Raw genomic sequence first — 21,247 nt, 5'->3', positions numbered from 1 at the left:
TTATAGCCACAATGGCCTGGATCCATTTATTCATTAGGGAATGCAGATTGATGATAGTCTAAGTCTTTCATTGATGAGTGGGAATTCTTCTTTAAACAGAAACTTCCCCATAGCAACTATTTGGTTAACTAGTGCTATCAATTATGAAGGAAAAACAGGATAATTGCTTGCTTTTTTTCCCCTTTATTTGCCACTTTTGAAAACCATGAATTGGTTCACCATCATCCTCCAATGATGACCAATGCATCAAAGACATTATTACCCCTACTTCACACTATACACAAAAGTTAACTTAGGTGTTAACTTGGATAGATCAGACATCTGAATGTAGAAGCTAAAATTATAATATTCTTGGAAGAAAGCATAGGAGTAAATCTTCATGATCTTGGGTTAAGCAGTGGCTTCTTATTATATACCAAAAGCACAAGCAACAGAAGAAAAAATAGATAAATCAGAGTATATCAAGTTTAAAACTTTTGTGCTGTGATACCATTAAGAAAGTGAAAAGACGGCCCACTGAATAGGAAAAAATATTTTCAAATCATATATCTGATAAGGGACTTGTATTCAGAATATATAGAGAACTCATAACTAAAACAAAAAACAAGACCATTAAAAAATAGGCAAAGGGTCTGAATAGGTGTTTCTCCCAAGAAGATAAACAAATGGGAGAAACACATGAAAAGATGCTCAGCAGTCATTAGGGAAATGCAAATCAAAATCATAGGGAGATACCACTTCATACCTACTGGGATGTCTATGAACAAAAAGGCAGATGATAAGTTTTAGCAAGGATGTGGAGAAATTGAAACCCTGATAGTCTGCAAGTAGGAATGTCCAATGGTGCAATCACTTTGGTGTGACAGTTCCTTAAAAGGTTAAACGTAGTTGTCTTATAACTCACTAATTCGATACTTCTAGGTATATATCCAAGAAAATTGAAAACATGTTCACATAAAAAGTTATACACGAATGTTCATAGCAGCTTTATTCATAATAGCCAAAAGGTAGAAACAACTCAAGTGTCCAACTGATAATGGATAAACAAAATGTGGTCCATCCATACAGTGGAATATTACTCAGCTTTAAAAAGGAATAAAGTTCTGATACATACATGCTACAACATTGAAATCATTGTGCTAAGTGAAAGCCAGCTGGGATCTGGATGGCGATTGTGTTGACTCTTTAGGTCAGCTTGGGAAGTATCACTGTCTTAACAGTATTAATTCTCCTGATCCTTCAGCATGGGATGTCTTTTTATTTCTTTAGATATTTTGTAATTTCTTCCAAAAATCTTTTGTAGTTTTCAGCGTATAAGCTTGCACTTCTTTTGTTAAATTTATTACTAAGTATTTTATTTTATTTTTGAGGTTATTGTAAATGAAATTGTTTTCTGGACTTCATTTTCAGATTGTTCTTTGCAAGTGTATAGAAATACAGTTGATTTCCATATGCTGATTTTGTGTCCTACAACCTGGCTGGACTTGTTCATTAGTTGTAATAGTTTTTTCGTGGATTCCTTAGCACTTTCTGTATACAAGATCTTGTCATCTGTGATTAAAGATAGTTTCACTTCTTCCTTTCTGATCTGGATGCCTTTTATTTCATTTTCTTGCCTAATTGCCTTGGCTAGAACCTCCAGTGCAATGTTGAATAGAAGTGGCCAGAGCTGGCATCTTTGTCTTGTTCCTTATCTTAAGGGGAAAGCTGCAAGTCTTTCATCATCAAATGTGATGTTTGTTGTGGCTTTTTTGTAGATGCCTTTATCAGGTTGAGGAAGTTCCCTCCTATTCCTGGTTTGTCACATATTTTTATAGTGAAGGAGTGTTGAATTTTTGCTAGGTGCTTTTTCTGTATCTATTGAGATGATCATATGGTTTTTGTCCTTTATTCTAATGACATGATGCAATATATTGATTGATTTTATGTGTTGAACCATCCTTGCATTCCCATGATAAATCCCACTTGATCATGGTACATACTCCTTTTTATGTGTTGCTGTATTCAATTTGCTCATTTTCTGTCCAAGAGGTAAGCACATTTTGTTGAGTGTGTTTGCTGTAAAACACTAGCAGTCTGCACTTTTGTCTTTGAAGAGAATGTGGGTGTCCTCTGACCTCAGGAACACTTCTTCAGGTCCCTCCTTCCCCACTGGCACCCCAGAGTCTGACTTGCAGATGTATGGTGCCTAGAGCGGTCCACAGTCCAGGATGCTGATCGGTTTCTTTGAACTATTTTAAGGGTGGAGACAACAACCCAGCCCAAGACCTTCTCCTCTACCCTCACCTTGTGGCCTTCTGTTGAGTGGGTCAGTGGCATAGAGGAGGCAGCGCTAGCCAGCAGTGGCTTCTGGGCCTAGTTTTCCAATAGCTGGAGAAGTTTGACCTTTGGCTAATCTCTGAACTTCTAGGTAGAGGTAATTAGTTTATCACTGTGGTGTTCTAATACTCTCTCTGGGGCTCTTACTCTGGTGTCGCAGATAGAAGTCAGCCATCAATGAAGCTGGAGAGGAGAAAATTACTTATTTTCAGTATAACGTTTCAGTAAAATCGAACATTGCTTTCAGTTATGAAGACAGGCAACAAATGTCTGTGTCATCAGCTGAAATCACAGATGTCTTCATGTCCTGTTACAGTTGTCACAGATTCTTGATTATGGTTTATGCTCTTCACTACTTCAGAATTACAGTATTTTTAGACCAGTTGTCAGACCTTTTTATTTAGTGCCTTTATAAAGAAAACCTTATATTGATATATCACACATTTATTACTTTAATATTTTGATACTTTCATCATTTGCAGTCCTGTATATTTTAGGTTATGCCTTTAGAATGATTCCGAGGACAGTCATATTCTTTTCCACACTCCAAAGGAGTCATTCATCTCTACACTAACGAGAGCTCCTTTCCAACGCAGTGTCTTCATACTTCGCCAGGGACTTGGAGTCCCGCCTTTAAGAAGGTGGGCACAGGCTCCTGGGGAAGAGGAAGCGGCAGGTGTCATGGGAGACAAGCAGACCCAGGGCCAGAAAGCTTAAAACAACAACACAGTCCCAATGACATCATGATTCACTGTTTAAAGCCCAGCCCAGTACTGGGGGGTGTATGTCCTTTAGACTTTGTTTTGTGCATAATGTAGCTATTTAAAAGAACAAACACGTCTATGTACTGTTTGATAGCCTGCATTCTTTAATTATGCGCATATATATTTTTCCATATAAAAGTATTTTTCTGGGACTTGTAATAATAGCATTTAAAAAAATAGAAATCACAGAAGCAGCACATGATGACTGTGAAGAGTGGAAACACTGAATAGGCAGTGAAGTATCAAGTGCGGGTCCCAGCCCACCGGTGGATCCACCTTGTCCCGCTGCTGGGCCCGCCTTAAGGATCACGTGCCAGAAATGGATTTCCCGGGTCAGAGGGCAAGCCTGTTCTCTGTGGCTTTTAATGTTTATTGGAAAATTGCCCCCCCAAAAGTTACACCATTTCATATTTCCACCAGTAGCAGCGTGTCTCCTCAAATCCTTGCAACCCTGTGTATTTTCCTTCTTTTTTTATCTTTGCTGATTTGATAGCCTATCCTGTTTTAATTTCATTTCTTTGATTCATTGCACCATTAAATAGTTTCATTTGATTTTGGCTCTTGGTTTATTTTTTTCCCTCTTGTGAATCACCTCAGTGTTCTTGGCAGTATCAGTCAGGGTCCTGGCAGGATGCAAAAGCGGCCGAGGTCTTTACAGGAAAATCACTTACTGAGGGGACCAGTTAGGGAGAGAGAGTGGGGCGGAGGAAGCAACAGGGCTGGATCCCCGCAGCGGGACTGTGAGCCCCTTGGTCCCCAGGAGGCAGGTGGGAGGGACCCGGGAGTGGCCTGGAGGGGCCCACTGTGGTGGAAGACGGGTGCAGCATTGGGGTGCATGGGAGGAATAGCCCTCATTTCTCTCCTGCTTTCCTGCCTCCCCCTTGGGGCTCCTGCTGGCTCCTGGGCTGCAGTACACAGGATCCTGCCTTGGGGCACAGAGGAGGACAGAGACCATGTCTGGGGACAAATAGGAAGAGGCAGCACTTGACCCTGTCTGTGTTTTCTTCTTGGGCATCTGCCTTTGGAGGAAGTCTCCTCCATGGGGAGCTCCTCTGGCTATGGGGTGGCCCAGGAGTGGCGGGTGGGGATGTCACCGTAGTCAGTGGGCCTGTCTCAGTGCAGACCATTGCAGGTTGAATTGGTATGGCTGTGGGCCCTTGGTTCCTTTTGCATTTTAATTCAGGTGTTGTATTATTTATAGCTGTATACGCTAAAGAATTTTGTAGACAGACAAAACATGGGTCTATTGTGTTTTACTGCAGGGAGCTATAACCCTGATGTCAGGTTATTTCTGAGTCAGGCCCAAGCCAAGGTGCCCAGTGCAGGGCCTTCAGTCAGCACAGGAAGAGAAGCATGCTTCCCCTGCACTGGAGCATACATGTAGCAGGGTGGGTGATTTTGTGAAGGAAAGACGCAGGAAGGACTTTCAGCCTCCCTTTGCCAGCTCCCACTCCTCCAGAATGTTCCAGAACCGAGCTGGCTGCTCCTGCTGTGGTTAGGTCTCTGTCTTTGGAGCTCAGGTACTCGTGCCTGTGGAGAGCGCTGTCCCAGTGATGCTGTATGGAGGCCACCCGGGGTTCTCAGCTGAGCCCCCGGGGACATTTGGGGCTGGAGAATTTTCGGCTGTAGGTCCGTCTGGTGCCCTGCAGGGTAGTCAGCTGCATCCCTGGCTTCTACTCACTAGGTGACAGTAGCCCTTTCCTGCTCCTCTTGTGGCAGCTAGAAATGTCTCCAGGCATTGCTGGATGTCCCCTGGGGGCCCCACTTGTCCCCAGCTGAGAACCCTGCCTAGAGGAATGCTGACACTTGTCAGTGAGCCCAATGGGCACGAGCCTTCATGAGGTCTGTCCCTGCTTTTAGTGTTGCTGGATTTCAGGAGTGGTTCTGAAGGTCCAAGGGCCTCTCAGCAGTATTTATTGGTGTAATGTTTTACCGTGTACACATTTCAGGTTGGTTTGGAAAATTTGTCCTTAGAGACTAATAATTTCTAGTGCAGATTATTAAAGATGTTGAGGAAAAGGACAGCTTGATCCGCAGAAGGGTCAGGTCAGGTAAAAGGGGCCTGTTTGCTCTGAGCAAAATAATGTTAAACCACAGTGCTATGTATCCTGTCTGCTTGGGGTTGGCAGGGTGGGAGATGGGGTCATGCTGGGACCTGTTGGTGGGAAAGGCAGTCTCCTCCACTGGCCTGTTTGAGCGGACCAGAGCCTTGCTGACGGCTGTTCAGAGCGGATCACAGAGTGCTGGTTATGTGGTGCCGGCAGTGGAGGGTCTTGGGAGGCAGGTTGCTGGAAGTGATGTGGGGCATCACCAGGGAGTCATTGGAGGTGAGGCAGCATTTCATAAGCTCTTTAGAGAAGTGATTTGCTCTCAGATGGTGGGACTCTCACACAAGAATCCCTGATCCTGCATCCTCAGGTCTTGAGGAAAGGCCAAGAGCAGCTGTGCCGTCCATGGTGCTGGAGGCTGCCCCGGGAGATGCCTCAGGAGCGGAGTCAGGGCAGCACGCTGGCTCATGCTCTGTATCCATCGTGCTGATCCATCAGGGCTACATGACCTCTGATGTCACTGGGGTGACACGGGTGTCGGTGCCTTCCCTCTCCAGTGATGGGCAGGTCCTGAGGGTCCTGCTGCTGCCCCACCCTACAATTCTGTAATTGAACTTGGTGACCCTTGCATCACACAGTCCAGTGCTAGAGGCGGCAGGATGTTGCAGAGGGTCCCTGGCCAGGACACCAGAGTCTTCTTCGCTTTATAGCCCCTAACCTCCCTGAGCTGTCTGTTACAAGGAGAGGGTATCCCTGCCCTACAAGCAGCCTGCAGGGATCCAGTCCTTTCCCACATTCTGCGCATGTTCAGTGCATGCTTGTTGCATGTCCAGGGCTGTTTTAGGCACTACAGGTCCAACAGTGAAAAACATGGACAAGACCCCAGTTCTTGAGATGCTCCCAGCTGGCAGAATGCTGGGCGAGTGTGACTCTAGTGTGTCGGTGAGAGGTGCCAGGAGGATGTGAGGCAGAAGGGGTCAGGAGGGGCTGCTCTGGTGGTCAGGGCAGGCGTCACTGAGCAAGTGACCTTTGAGCCAGCCCTTGGAGGAGAGGGCCTAGAAGGGGGTATGAGGGGAGGGCCCTGGACAAGGCAGGTCTCAGGAGTGGACAGTCCGATTCCAGGTGACGAGTGCTGTGCTGACAAAAAGCTCTAGTTTACACCCGTTAAACCATGATGTCCTGATAGATGAACGTCAACTGTGCAGTGTCCACGATTGTGAATGTTTTGTGTCTCTGCATGACCTTTTTCCCTTTTCCCTCTTCTCATCAGCCAGGGCCAACTCGTTTGTAGGAACAGCCCAGTATGTTTCTCCAGAGCTGCTCACAGAGAAATCGGCCTGTAAAAGGTAACCTGCCTTCATCTGATCCCTAATTCTCTTGTCTCTAAAGTAGCGAGTCTGTTTTTCATGTGATATTTGTAGGTAACAGCTTGACTTTTGTGCCCTTTATACAGTTCAGTCTGCTGGGGCAGAAGTTAGCGTTTGCCTTTAACAGGCGTCCTTCCTCTGATAACCTGTGTGCTTTTATTGTTACACTTCTACTTTCTGGGGCAGTTCTTGCTTTGTGCTTTGGGATGTGATCTTGTTCCTTTAGGAATAGCTATTCAGTGGTAGAAGTGTGGCTGATAGGTCTGTATTATTTTCTTGAGGCTTTCTACTGTGTCCCAGAACCTGGGGATCCTTGGTGCTGCCTCAGGGGGAAGCCTGGCAGTGGCGCAGCTGCAGGTCAGCTGTTTAGTGTAACAGGCTGTGCACAGTGTGAGAAGACTCCTGGAAGGCAGTGTGTCTGGGAGGGATGGGGCCAGTTTCCCAGCAGGGGCCCATCCAGCATGAACTAGACCTGCCCAGTGCTTAGACCTGGGACAGGTGTGGGTGTAGCTGCAGGGTTGAGGGCCTTGCTGCCCCTCAGTTGTGAAAATTAGAATTGCAGGGATGCATGAAGATGATGCAGCAGCTGGGTTTCTGTTTGCAGGGACAGAAGTCTGGAGAGTGGAGAAGGGTCAGTGGCAGGGCAGCTGGGCAGTGGAGGAGAGGAAGGTGGGGGCACAATGGCAAGAGCAGAGAGGAATCTGGGGAGCTGTCTTGGGTGCACATGAGGCAGATGGAGAACTGAGAGGTGGCAGTAGAGTCTGGGGTTTCAGAGTTTGGGAAGTGGTTCTAGAAGGTGACAAGTTCTGTGGTCGAAGCTTTTCCTTGGATTCTTCCTGCCCTGGACCGGTCAGATGCTTGGCCCACTGGCACCCTGCCTTGAGTTGACAGAGGGCCAGATGGTCAGTGTCCTGCACTGGCAGGCTGCAAGGGGCCACCTTCCAAGAGTGATAGAGGGACTGTGCCAGAGGCTGCAGAGGAGTGAATGGTTCTGGGGATGGCAGCTTTGTGTTTTGAGCATGATAGCTTTTAGAAATCTCTTTTTCATGGGGTAGAGCTAGGGCATGGACATGATGATGGGTGGCGGGATGCTCTGCAAAAGTAAACTTGAGCATCTTTGCAGTCTTAGGGCTCTTTGTTTTTTTTTTTGTGAGGAAGATTCATCCTGAGCTAACATCTTTTGCCAAACCCCCGCCCCCAACTTGAGGAAAATTAGTCCTGAGCTAACATCTGTGCCAGTCTTCCTCTATTTTGTCCCTGTGGGATGCCTCCACAGCATGGCTGATGAGCAGAGTAGGTCTGCACCTGGGATCTGAACCCGTGAACCTGGGCTGCCGAAGTGGAGCACTTGGAACTTTAACCACTGGACCACGGGCCCGGCCCCATTGTTTTGTTTTTTCACCTTTATTCAATCAACAGATTTTGAGTTCTTACTGTGGGATAGACACTATTGTAGGTCAGGGCTTCCCCACTGGGGCGATTCTGACCCCCAGGGAACATTGGCCATGTCTGGACACAGTTTTGGTGTCACAGCTTGGCGGGAGTAGGGGGAAAGTGCTATTGGCATCCAGTGGGTGGAGGCCAGGGACAGTGCTCAGCATCCTGCAATGCATACACGGCCCCACGGCAGACATGACCGGCTCCAGCTGTCCTCAGGGCCGAGGCTGAGGAACCCTCCTCGGGTAGTGTGTGCTGTTGGCCAGATTCTCGAAGTGTACATCATCGCTGCCCAAGAACTAGCTCTTCCTCACCTTGGGGTTTGCTTGTAGGATGAGGCAGCTCCTCAGCACTGATGGCGGAGGGTCTCCAAGCTCTACTGAGTGAGATAAGTAAGACTCAGAGTGGCTACCTTCTGTGTGAAAGCAGGAGAATGTCTACCAGAGCCGCTTGTCCATGCCTTTAAAACTCTCTAAGGATATATAAGAAATGGGTAATAGTGTTTATCTGAACAGGATTGTGAGGGAGACATCAATATATATCTTTTTATGCTTTTAAATTTTTTAGTCATGTGATGTTTATTTAAAAACAGTTAAGAATTTTTTTCTGATTGTAAAAGTAATACCTATTCAGTGTAAAGAATTCTTAGAAAATATGGAGAATAAAAGAACAAAAAACACTCATACTCTCCAATCCACCGTAGTCACAGGTAGATTTGGTCTGTCTTTCCTCTTATTTTTTACTGTATGTTTCTCTGTATTTACATAATTTTTATACAACTGGAGTCATACTGAATAACCAATTTTGATCCTACTTCTTGCGATTATATAATGAGTATTTCCCCACATCACTAAAATTATTTGCAGACCTTTTTAACAGCTGTGTGGTTTTCCAATATATAAATTTATTGTAGTTCATCAAACTCTTTGTTGATTGTTGGACATTGCTGTGGTTTTCATTTATTTGACACAATCTGGCATGCTTGCTGTGTGCCACGTGTCCTGTGCTGTGGGGAGGAAGGGCACTCCTGCCCGTCTGGTGGGAGAGAGAGGGTGTCTGCTGGGTAGTGCCAGGGCTGCCCCAAGTTGTCTATTTGGATTTCAAGAAGTAGAATGACTTGATCTAACCGAGCATTTTAAAAATCTTTGGTCCATCCTGCTTTCCAGAAATGTTACACAGGCTTCCCCCTTTAGTTTTTATTGTATTATTGAAATGATAAGATGCCTGCTGATGATAAAACATTCAAATAATTCACAGAGGTAAAAAGTTAGCCCAAAAGCCAGGTCTCCTGGCAGTTCCACTCCCTGGAGATGACCCTGTGAAAGCAGCAGAGGCAGCCCTGCCCACAGCGCTGCCCCTCATCTCTGGTGCTTCCACGCTGAATGGCCAGTGCTTTTCTGTTAGCTTGTGTAGCTCCCCATTTTAACTAGACTAAACAGTGGAGAAAACCAAGTGTAGAAATACAGAGTAGAATGTACTTTTATTTTTGTATTTTTGAGGAAGATTAGCCCTGAGCTAACTACTGCCAATCCTCCTCTTTTTGTTGAGGAAGGCTGGCCCTGAGCTAACATCCATGCCCATCTTCCTCTACTTTATACATGGGACGCCTACCACAGCATGGCTTTTGCCAAGCGGTGCCATGTCTACACCTGGGATCCGAACCGGCGAACCCCAGGCCGCCGAGAAGCGGAACGTGTGAATTTAACTGCTGCACCACCGGGCCGGCCCCTATGCTTTTATTGTTTTCTTTTTTTTTTTTTTTTAAAGATTTTATTTTTTCCTTTTTCTCCCCAAAGCCCCCCAGTACATAGTTGTATATTCTTCGTTGTGGGTCCTTCTAGTTGTGGCATGTGGGACGCTGCCTCAGCGGGGCTTGATGAGCAGTGCCATGTCCGCGCCCAGGATTCGAACCAACGAAACACTGGGCTGCCTGCAGCGGAGTGCGCGAACTTAACCACTCGGCCACGGGGCCAGCCCCCATATACTTTTATTTTTTAAATGTCCTCCACTCCATCTCTATGTTGTGACTCAGATTTCTGATCTGCTGGATTTTAAACCCACATCAAGTGCCTTGTCTGCTCCAGGGCTGCTGTGCTGGTGATGGGGTTGCAAGGACAGAGCCTTCGCCCACGGCCCCTGGCGCTGCGGTTGGACTGTTGTCTCCACCCACGCCCTACAGTTTCATCTTCCAGAATGCCAGGCTGTGGCCTCTTCCAGAAACTGATTGTATCCAGCAACCCATGAACCCTACATACATTTAGGGCTTGGTAGGGGAGCAGCTGGCTTTGTGGGGCGAGGTTGCATCTTGATAGTTTCGTAGGGCTGAGCTGGGAATAGAATTCAAACCTTCCAGAGAAAATAAAATATGCAAATTAGATCTCAGTCTGAGCTCTGAGATGGCACTGAGGAGAGAGAATGAACGAAAGCAAGGTGAGATCGGGGGTGACATCAAGGGCGAGGAGAGCAGCCCCTTTAGAGCTGCAGTGTGTTTCTTTTAAACTGTATAATTAAAAGGTTTATAAAGGAGGGGCAGGGCTTTGCACAGCGAGTCCAAGAAGGGAAAGAGAAAGCTTGCTTTGTACACATCCTATGGATTGTCTGATTTGGCTCCTTGGCATACGTGCACTTGTGTCTGTGTCCTGGGGGCAAACACTGAGTGAGTTATGAGAGAATCTGAGTTTATTCTTAGTACTACCAACCTGCCAGTGACATGGGCAAGCCCTTTCAGGCCACCTAACCACCCCCAGCCCCAGCACTGGAAGAAGGTGCTTTTCTGTTGTAGTCAGGAGTGAACTCTGCTGCCTCTTCAGGACTGGATTGGGCCTGTGAGGAAGTTGGTAGCCCCCATTTGAGGCGGCAAAGCTGTGAGGGTGGCCACATGGCCTGGTCCAGTGGTGCCTGCTGTGCGTGGCATCCTCTGGACCCAGGTCCCCAGGGAGGCCCTTCTTAAAGGGCCCGGAGCAGGTTCCCATCTTCACATTGACCTGATTCTAAACAGGAAGAGTAGATTGGAAGCTGAAATAGGGTAGTATGAACAGATGGTATAGAAATGAATTGTGCTTGTCACTGAAATTTTACAAATGTCATTCTTCTTTGTCTCCCCCCTCCGTTAAAGTTCAGACCTTTGGGCTCTTGGATGCATAATATACCAGCTTGTGGCAGGACTGCCACCATTCCGAGCCGGGTAAGAGACTGCTCCCTCTCTCCCCGCAGCCCATCGCAGCAGCCTGACAAGAGAAGTGCGAGGTGGCAGTCCCAGGGGCTGGGCAAAGGTGGGGAGGAACTTGCATGACGATTCTTTAGTGAACATGGTGGCTCTGTGGGGAGAGAGGGAGGCCACCGTCCCAGGAAAGTTACAGTACAGCTCTGTACTGGGGAGGTTTGTGTGACCTTGTCTGGAATGATGATTTTTCTTATTTTACAGAAACGAATATCTTATATTTCAGAAGATCATTAAATTGGAATATGACTTTCCTGAAAAATTCTTCCCTAAGGCAAGAGACCTTGTGGAAAAGCTTTTGGTAAATATTTTGAATTTTCTTCTGGTAAGATGATCTGATATCCACAGTCTGAGTCCCTCTGGAACTGCCGTCAGAGGGGCTTTCCTGGAGGCACTTGCGTTTAATCAGAGGGTGTTTCAGGGGTGATGGTGATTGTAGATGGGCTCGTATCTTCTGTTTCATCTCATTATAAGCTCTTTTTAATTTCCAAATGACTGATTCTTGACCTGAATAAGACAGGAAATTACTGTATCATTTTGCATTTGCTCATCAACATACATAGCGTTTTAAGTTACCTGATGGAGCAACTGGGTGTGTTACAATGGCAGGTGGCTGTCAGTCCTACTTAGTGACATCTGTGAATATCACCTTTAGAGTCAGCTACATGAAGGGTGTAAAGATAAACCCAGGTAATATGGCAAAGGTAAACAGTTTTACCAGGACAGGTATGTCCATTTATGTTCTAGAAACTGCTGTGTCCCTGCCCCTGGGGTGCTTTGGCTCTGGACCTTGACTTAACTGATCTTGGGGGAGCAGGGTTGATTCTACCTCAGTGGTGGTGTGCTCTTGATCCTCTGTGGGTCTGGGGGTGGGGGTGCGTGAGCATCCGAGCTCTGGAGGAGACCCTTTGAGATCAAGCGCTGGTAGGAGGGGGCGCTTTACTTCCATCTGTGATAGCTTACTGTCCAGACAAGTTCTTCGTTCTCTTTGTTACTGACATCAATAGTTCATTTCTTGTTTTTGTTTTAGGATTTTTAAGTGTACATTTTAAAAGAATACTTGCTGTTCTTCATTAAATTTTGAGGTTGTGATTCACTGTCACTTGTGAGAGGGAAAAGGATAAAGACTGAGAGAAGTGAAGGAGCCCCAGAGGACTCCGTGGTCCCTGGCCTCCTGTGGGCTTGGGCAGACAGGCCATGGTGCCCTTCCTATTTCCAGGAGATACTAAGAATTGAAAAGAACTACTCAAAAAGAATATTTTTGTCAGAATTACTTTTTAACCCTGACACTGATTTGTCTCAACTTTTAAGGTTTTAGATGCCACAAAGCGATTAGGCTGTGAAGAAATGGAAGGATACGGCCCTCTGAAAGCCCATCCATTCTTTGAGTCCATCACGTGGGAGAATCTGCACCATCAGACGCCTCCAAAGCTCACAGCTTACTTACCAGCCATGTCGGAAGATGATGAAGACTGCTATGGCAACGTAAGCTGGCTCACATCTGTCGGAAACAGCCCAGGGAAAAATGAATTCTGCTTGTCAGGCTGTGTGAAAATCATTCCTCTGTGCACAGGGAGTTTGTGCCCGCAAGCCATGGGACCCCAGTTTGTAGGATGAGTGGCTAAAGGGGAAGCCAGCATAGATCTGTTGGTGGTTGAACAACACTTAATGGCCCCAAGTCTGAGTCTCTCAGCTAGATGGGCCAATGAGGCTTCTGTCTGCACGTCTGCCCCGAGTACAGATTGCCAGGCTCTGGGGTGGGCAAGTCCCTTTTTCTCATTTCCTCTAGTTAATTTTCACCCAAAGGGGTCAAACCAGATCCAGATGTGGGGTGGGAGGAGCCTAGAGCCAGTGGGAGCGACACCTTCCTCTCGTCCCCTTTGGCTCCTGGGTGCCAAGTCTCCAGGTGGGCTTGTCTTCTCCTTCTGGCTGGTGCCTTTATAATAGTGTGTCTAAAGATGTTCTGGAATGTTTCTGATTTTTCCGAGAAAAGCCCAGGGTGCTGCTGCTTTGAACTTTCTGGAAATAGGGGATTGAGGGTGGACACTGGTCACTGTTGGCTTTTAATGCCTGGTAGAAGTGGGGACTGTGGCACAGGCCTGAGGGGTGCAGCACCCTGGGGTTTCTCGGAAGCCGCAGTCACCGGCTGGACCTCAGATGTAGGGTCTTTAGTATCCTTTGTTCTTTAAAGTTTCCTTATGGAAGATGTGAAACATATGGAAGGGGACAGAGGAGTACGGTGAGCTGCGGGTAACCATCAGCCACCTTCAGTTATCAACTTCTGGGTATTCTGGTGCTCCCTCCTCACCACCACCATGACTCCCATATTTAAACATGATTTCTAGTGTTGTTAGTATCATTGATAGTGCATTCTTCAGGTTTGATTTCTGTCATTGTGGCTTATTCTAACCAATTATCGTGTAGAGTCCCACTCCAGTTGACTGGGGAATTCTAGATTTTATCTAAAAGTCATCCAAAGCTAAGTTGAATCACTACTGGTATCACCTCTTGGAGACCAAGAGCTCCCTGTGTCTCCTACCTACTGTGGTAAGCAACACACTCCCTTTTTTGTCCTGAAATATCCTTTGTGCGCAGACGCGAATGGAGCCAGATGTGGAGAGCCATCTGTGCTCACCCCTGACCTCCTTCCGCCCACAGTGGCCAAGGCTGTCTGCAGCTGCCACTGGTGCAGACTGAGAGGATTCAGCCCCAGGACTCGCTCCCCTGGCCCTGGGTGCCCTCCTCAGCTCTGATGTTACTCCTGAGTCATGGCCAGCAAGAGTGGGTCGGGGTCTCCAGTATCTTTGGCAGGGGTGTCCCAGGGAAGTAGCTTGCTTGGTCGGCTGAGCTCTGAAGGAGCTGCGTAGGCCCTGGGTGTCTGGGATCTCAGTGCCCGGGGAGCTCGGCTTCGTGTGTTGTGTGTGTGTGCACACTGGAGTGTCTTTTGCAGGCCTTCTGTCTGCTGTTTCATCCCATTTGCTGTGTTGAGAGCTCTGGCTTCTTGGTACTCGCGTGTTACTGTCTTAAAACCGGCTTCATGTGTTAACAGCTTGCTTTTTGTTAAATGGCTCATCCTCACCTTTGAAAGCTGTGTAGTTTGAAAGGCTTGGAAAGTACTCAGACAAAGCTCCGTACACCAGATTCACGTTTGGACAGTTAGTGAGCCTTCAAAAAGACTTTGACCTGGAAAGGTGTCAGATACAGAGAAAACCTGCTCCAGGGGGCGCTCCCTTCCTGCAGGTGTTGACAGTGTATCACGGAGCATGACAGTCTCGCCCGAGAGGCTCCAAGAGAGCCCAGGGTCCTTTGCAGCAGGCAGGGGGCTTCCCTCTGAGGGCGCGGAGCTGTAACATGTCTTTATTCAGAGAACGAAGGGAGCAGGTGCTTAGTTCTCTTCCGTGTTCCTGATCCCCCGCCAGTGGCTGGTGGTAATGCTGGTGGTGGGATGCTGAGTGAGCCACGCAGGTGTGGCTCCTTGGAGAAGGTTCAGTCTTGGACCAGCACAGTTGGGAGTTTCCTTGTGACGTGTTGGTGAGCATCTCTGCTCCAGCCCAGGGTTACCCCCCATCACATATCCTTTCTTGGCCTGGGTTTTGTGCGGAGGGTCTGGACTAGGTGCTGCTGAAGGGAGAAGAGTAGAGAGCATCTGGAACTTTCCCTGGGGAACAGGACAGGAATCGCCCAGCAAGTGGTGGTTGTGGTGGTAAGCCAACAGCCTATAAACCCACAGCTCTGTGATGGGAACAAGGCAGCCACTGTGTTGGAAAGATGCAGAGGACCGGTTCTGAATTTGGAGTGTGACCTTGGGCAAGTTCTGAGCCTCAGTTTCCCCATTTCAGAAATGGGTTGATGGTAACAGCCATCTCACGGTCTTTGCAGGCTTGTTGAGACACCTCGGGGCCTTGTGGAAACTTCTGTAAACTGTGAGATGATGTGTAGAGGTGGCCTCGGCCTGGGATGTCCTCAGAGAAGAAGTGGAGAATGCACCAGAACAAGGCCTTAGATGGAATGGCTTTGGGAGTGTCTTGGGGTCATTCCTCCCCAGGACCAGTGAGGCGGGGCTGAGGCTGCTGCTGGTGCTGTGTGAGCAGTTGGGACAAGACCGCTTGGGGCAGCAAGTGAGGAGGGTGGGTGCAGGGTCTGCAGAAGGGGGCCAACCTCTGTGGTTGGTGGCTCGGGCCTTTCTGGAGGAACAGGGGACTTGGAAGGACGTGCTGCACTCTCGTCTTGGCTATTGCTGGGGGCATCTTTGCTTTTCCCTCATTGTTAGCCATGACAGGGCTCAAGTGTGGGGCCTGTAGCCATGGGGAGCAGGCTGTCCAGGGTGGCCACTCCTCCCCAGCTCTTTGCTGGGGGCTCTCTGGCTTGGTCAGTGGCCCTAGGAGTGTTTGAGTGCACAGAGACCAAAGGAGGAGGGTGCCGGAACTCCCAGGGTCCTGCCACTGAGCCTCTCCGCCTTGGAGGTGGATCCTGTGGGGCCATGCACATCCCGTCCTTCCTCTTCCCAGCAGGTGTCCCGACCCCCTCCTCTAGTCCAGGCAACACAGGGACTCGCAGAGGTCAGCAGCCTCCAAGTCTCAGGTCTCCCCTTCTGTACATGAAGACTGAAGGTTAGCCCTTCTCTGGGGCAAACATCTTTTCATGTTCCCATCAGAAGGGGAACCCAGACCAGGAAGGATCCAGCCCTGCCTTGGTTCAATGGCCAGCCATCCAGTAGAGGCGAAATCGGCTGCCCACACTGACCAGGAAAAACAGAGCTGGGCTGGGCTCTGCAGCTCATCTCCCACGGAGGCCTTGGGGCCTTTGGGGTGTGAGCTTGCTGGGTGTAAGACAGGTTAGAGTGTGTCTGCATCTTTGGACTCTAGGGAAAATTAAGGCAGTGTTCTCACTTTTCCTTCTTCCCTGTGCAGTACGACAATCTCCTGAGCCAGTTTGGCTGCATGCAGGTGTCATCGTCATCGTCCTCCCACTCCTTGTCTGCCTCGGACGCAGCTCTGCCGCAGAGGGCGGGCAGCAACATTGAGCAGTATATCCATGACCTGGACACTAATTCTTTTGAACTGGACTTACAATTTTCTGAAGATGAGAAGAGGTTATTATTGGAGAAGCAGGCCAGTGGAAACCCGTGGTAAGAATTTATAGACGGAAGCAGTGCTTCATTTAGAAATGCAGAGCAGAAGACCTGGGGACTCGAGGCGTGGGAAACTGAGAGAGCCAGGCACCTCGTCTTTGTCACCACTTTCCGTAACGGCTTCGTACTGCCTCACATCTCCCACAACTGCCTTTAACGCTCTGCAAAGAGTCCAACTGGAAATGGGTATTGGGAGGCATCTGCCCAGGGCGGGAGCGGGTTTGGGACCCTCAGGGGCCCAGTGAGTCGGGCATGCCACGTGGATTCACCATGATTTAAATAACCACTGCCCTGTGGGGAGATGTTTGGGGTGTTCCAGAGTTTTGGTGTTGTAAATCATCCTTTGTACATAGCTTTTCCCACTTGTCTGAATATTTCCTTTAAGGTAGAATCTTGGGGTGGCAGGTGGAGTGAGGGGTGCACATTTAAGAAGGTGAGGGGCCGGCCTGGTGGTGCAGTGGTTAAGTGCACACGTTTTGCTTCCGTGGCCCGGGGTTTGCTGGTTTGGATCCCAGGTGCAGACATGGCACCGCTTGGCAACTGTGCTGTGGTAGGCGTCCCACATATAAAGTGGAGGAAGACAGGCACGGATGTTGGCTCAGGGGCAGTCTTCCTCAGCAAAAAGAGGAGGATTAGTGGCAGATGTTAGCTCAGGGCTGATCTTCCTCAAAAAAAAAAAACATTAAAAATTTAAAAAAATGAAGAAGGCGATACTTTGTCTCCGTGGGGCCTGAGAACCCCATTTCCCAGGGGTTTTGCCTGCGTGTTTTGATGCTCTAAAAATGGGCCCATGTGAATTTGCTTTTGTATTCTTACTGAGGCAAACATCTTGTATGTTCACTGGTCGTTTGTATTCATTTTTTGTGGTTCTTTGTCTTTTTCTTCTTGCATCTTTTTAAAATTGACTTTTAAGAGCCATAGATATGAAGAATATTTCTCTGATATTTTGCAAACATTTTTCTTCAGTTTTTCTCTTCAGTTGTTTGTGTGTGTTTTTGTGTGGAAGTTGCAAATTCTTACAAAGTCAAACCTGTCTGTCTTTATTTTCTGTTTTCTGTCTCGGTCATGTTGAGAAGAGCTGCTCCACCCGGACGCTTTCTTCACGAATTTTTATGGTGTCACCTCCCACGTGGACAGAGGAGTCTGAGGCTGGGGGTGGGGCGGTGTTTTTCGGGAAGTTATGTTGGGGTAGGAGGTATGTGGAGGTGGGAGGAGAAGGCAGGCCAGGATTTGAGGGCTTGGCTAGGCAAGAGAGAAGACATGACTTAGCGGAGATTGTGTGGAGGAATGAGAGCAAGTAGGAGGTGGGGCGCAGAGGAAAAGCAGCACACGGATGAAGCTAGGATTTTGTACCGTTAGAAATTATTGCCTCTAGAAAAAGTGAGTTTAGATATGGGCCAACTGAAATCATCTACACTTGTCGAGAATTTATATTTCCTAAATTAACATTACTAGGAGTTCTAATATGTCCTGAGCAGGAGGGAAGGGGCTCTGGCCAAAACAGTTTGGCACTGCTGGGCCACACGCTCTGAGTAGGTCCGTTCGCTGGGTTGTGTGGGAGCTTCCTGGGCCCATGTGATGCCAGTCGGGATCCCTCAGATGGGCCTGCTGTGTTCTCCCCTCATGCTTGGCCGGGAGCAGAGCACGATGGAGAAGCGCAGGCACATAGGTGACTCCCCAGAAGACCTGTGTACCTCTGCCAGAGGCCCTGGGCAGCCCAGACCCTGAATTCAGCCTGCTGGTCTAGGCAGAACAGAGCACCTAGTAGCAAGTCACGTCGTGCATCCTCCTGCCTGCTCTTTGTTCTGGGTTTGCTTCCCTTTCTTCCAGATGTGGGCCCATTCTCAAGCTGGTGACTGTAGAGAGCTTGAGGGCATCTCTTGCTTGGCCAGTGGGAGGTCCCTTGGGCACTTTGTTCTTTACAACAGTGGTTCTCAGTGCATGGCCTATGGACCATAATGATAATTTTGAAATAATACTAAGATGATATTTTCTTTTTTCACTCTTAATTCTCTATGAATGTGTAGCAGGGTTTTTCAAAGGCTATGTGCTATAGGATGACATTATTGCTTTGATGGCTAATGGAATGTGTGTTTTCTTGTCTTTTAAAAAAATTTCTTGAGGTCATAATAGTCTATAACATTGTGAAATTTCAGGTGTACATTATTTGTCAGTCACCATATACGTGTGCCCCTTTAATCCTTATGCTCACACTCCAACCTCCTTCCCCTTTGGTAACCACCAATCTGTTCTCTTTGTCTACATGGGTATCTTCCACATATGAGTGAAATCATGTGATGTTTCTCTTTTTCTGTCTGGCTTATTTCTGTTAAGATAATAGACCCTCAAGGTTCATCCATGTTTCAAATGGGACAATTTTGTCTCTTTTTTTATGGCTGAATAGTATTCTTTCTTTATCCACTCTATCAGTAGATGGGCACTTGGGTTGCTTCTGTGTCTTGGCTATTGTGAATAATGCTGCAGTGAACATAGGGGTGCATAAGTCTCTCTGAATTGTTGATTTCAAGTTCTTTGGATAAATACCCAGTAGTGGGATAGCTGGGTTGTATAGTGTTTCTATTTTTATTTTATTTATTTCTTTGGTGAAGAAGATTGGCCCTGAGCTAATATCTGCTAGTGCTCTTCCTCTTTTTGCTTGAGGAAGATTGTTGCTGAGCTAACATCTGTGCCTGTCTTCCTCTATTTTGTATGTGGGATGCCACCACAGCATGTCTTGATGAGTGGTGTGTAGGTCTGTACCGGGTTCTGAACCCATGAACCCTGGGTTGCTGAAGCAGAGCATGTGAACTTAACCACTATGCCACCGGGCTGGCCCCTATATGTATGTATATATATTTTTTAAAGATTGGCACCTGAGCTAACATCTGTTGCCAATCTTTTTTTTTCTTCTTCTTCTCCCCAAAGCCCCCCAGTACATAGTTGTATATATTCTAGTTGTAGAGGCTTTTGGCTCCACTGTGTGGGACGCTGCCTCGGCATGGCTTGATAAGTGGTGCTAGGTCTGCGCTCAGGATCCGAATTGGTGAAACCCTGGGCTGCTGAAGCAGACTGCGCAAACTTGACCACTTGACCACGGGGCCAGCCCCTGGCCCCTATTTTTAATTTTTTGAGAAACCTCCATACTGTTTTCCATGGTGGCTGCACCAGTTTGCATTCCCACCAGCAGTGTATGAGGGTTCCCTTTTCTCCACATCCTCTCCAATGTTTGTTATTTTTTGTTGTGATAATTATAGCCATTCTAACAGGTGTAAGGTGATAGCTCACTGTAGTTTTGATTTGCAGTTCCCTAACAGTTAGCCATGTTGAACATCTTTTCATGTGCCTGTTGGCCATCTGTGTATCTTCTTTGGAAAAATATCCGTTCATATCCTCTGGGCGTTTTTTGATCAGGTGGTTTGTTTTTTTGTTGAGTTGTATGAGTCTTTTATATATTTTGGAGATTAAGCACTTGTCAGATATATGATTTGCAAATATTTTCTCCCAGTTGGTGAGTTGTCTTTTTGTTTTGTTTCTGGTTTCCTTTGCCTTGGAGAAGCTCTTTAGTCTGATGTAGTCCCATTTGTTCATTTTTTCCTTTGTTTCTCTTACCTGAGTCGACATGGTGTTTGAAAAGATGCTTCTAAGACTGATGTCAAGGAGTGTACTTGCTCATATTTTCTTCTAGGAGTTTTATGGTTTCAGGTCTTACATTCAAGACTTTGATCCATTTTGAGTTAGTTTTTGTGTATGGTGAAAGATAACGGTCTACTTTCATTCTTTTGAATGTGTCTGTCCAGTTTTACCAGCACCATTTATTGAAGAGACTTTCCTTTCTCCATTGTATGTTCTTGGCCGCTTGTTGAAGATTAACTGTCCGTAGATGTGTGGTGTTATTTCTGGGCTTTCAATTCTGTTCCATTGATCTGTGTCTGTTTTTGTACCAGTACCATGCTGTTTTGATTACTATAGCCTTGTAGTATATTTTGAAGTCAGGAATTGTGATGCCTCCAACTTTGTTCTTTTTTCTCAGGATTCCTTTAGCTATTCACGGTCTTTTGTCACCCCATATTAATTTTAGGATTGTTTGTACCATTTCCATGAAGAATGTCATTGGGATTCTGAATGGGATTGTATTGAATTTCTAGATTGCTTTAGGTAATATGGACTCATTACCTATGTTTGTTCTTCCAATCCATGTGCATGGAATATCTTTCCATTTCTTTATCTCATCATCAATTTCTTTCAATAATGTCTTACAGTTTTCATTGTATAGGTTTTTCATGTCCTTGGTTAAATTTATTCCTAGATATTTTATTCTTTTTGTTGTGATTGTAAATGAGATTGTATTCTTGAGTTCTCTTTCTGTTAGTTCATTGTAAGTATAGAAATGCAACTGATTTTTCTAAGTTGACTTTTGTACCCTGCAATTTTGCTGTACCTGTTGATTATTTCTAATAGTTTTCTGATGGATTCTTTAGGATTTTCTATATATAGAATCATGTCTTCTGCAGTGAGAGTTTCACTTCTTCATTGCCAATTTGGATACTTTTTATTTCTTTCTCTTCCCTAATTACTCTGGCCAAAACCTCCAGTACTATTGAATACGAGTAGTGAGAGTGGGCACCCTTGTCTTGTTCCTTTTCTCAGAGGGGTGGCTTTCAGTTTTTCACCATTGAGTATGATGTTAGCTGTGGATTTGTCATATACGGCCTTTATTTTGTTGAGGTACTTTCCTTCTATACCCATTTTATTGAGAGTTTTTATCATAAATGAATGTTGGATCTTGTCAAATGCTTTTTCTGCATCTATTGAGATGATCATGTGGTTTTCATTCCTCATTTTGTTAATGTGGTGTATCACATTGATTGATTTGGGGATGTTGAACCATCCCTGCATCCCTGGTATAAATCCCACTTGATCATGGTGCATGATCCTTTTAGTGTATTGCTGTATTCGGTTTG

General features: G+C 46.7%; 1 protein-coding gene across 6 annotated transcripts in view; it reads left to right on the top strand.

The window, feature by feature from the left end:
• The window catches only part of PDPK1 (3-phosphoinositide dependent protein kinase 1), an 83,949-nt gene that overhangs the window by 45,195 nt on the left and 17,507 nt on the right, over positions 1–21,247 (top strand). For all 6 annotated transcript variants that reach the window (XM_023616528.2, XM_070231150.1, XM_023616526.2 and 3 more), the window contains 5 exons: positions 6,402–6,477; positions 11,051–11,119; positions 11,360–11,456; positions 12,467–12,640; positions 16,066–16,283. In XM_023616528.2, the coding sequence (XP_023472296.2) occupies positions 6,402–6,477; positions 11,051–11,119; positions 11,360–11,456; positions 12,467–12,640; positions 16,066–16,283 (634 nt within the window). The remainder of the gene's footprint in view (positions 1–6,401; positions 6,478–11,050; positions 11,120–11,359; positions 11,457–12,466; positions 12,641–16,065; positions 16,284–21,247) is intronic.

Source organism: Equus caballus, chromosome 13, assembly GCF_041296265.1.
Source record: "Equus caballus isolate H_3958 breed thoroughbred chromosome 13, TB-T2T, whole genome shotgun sequence".
Lineage (NCBI taxonomy): Eukaryota > Metazoa > Chordata > Mammalia > Perissodactyla > Equidae > Equus > Equus caballus.
Note: the sequence above shows the minus strand (reverse complement) of the source record. Positions and strands in the feature narration are given on the sequence as shown.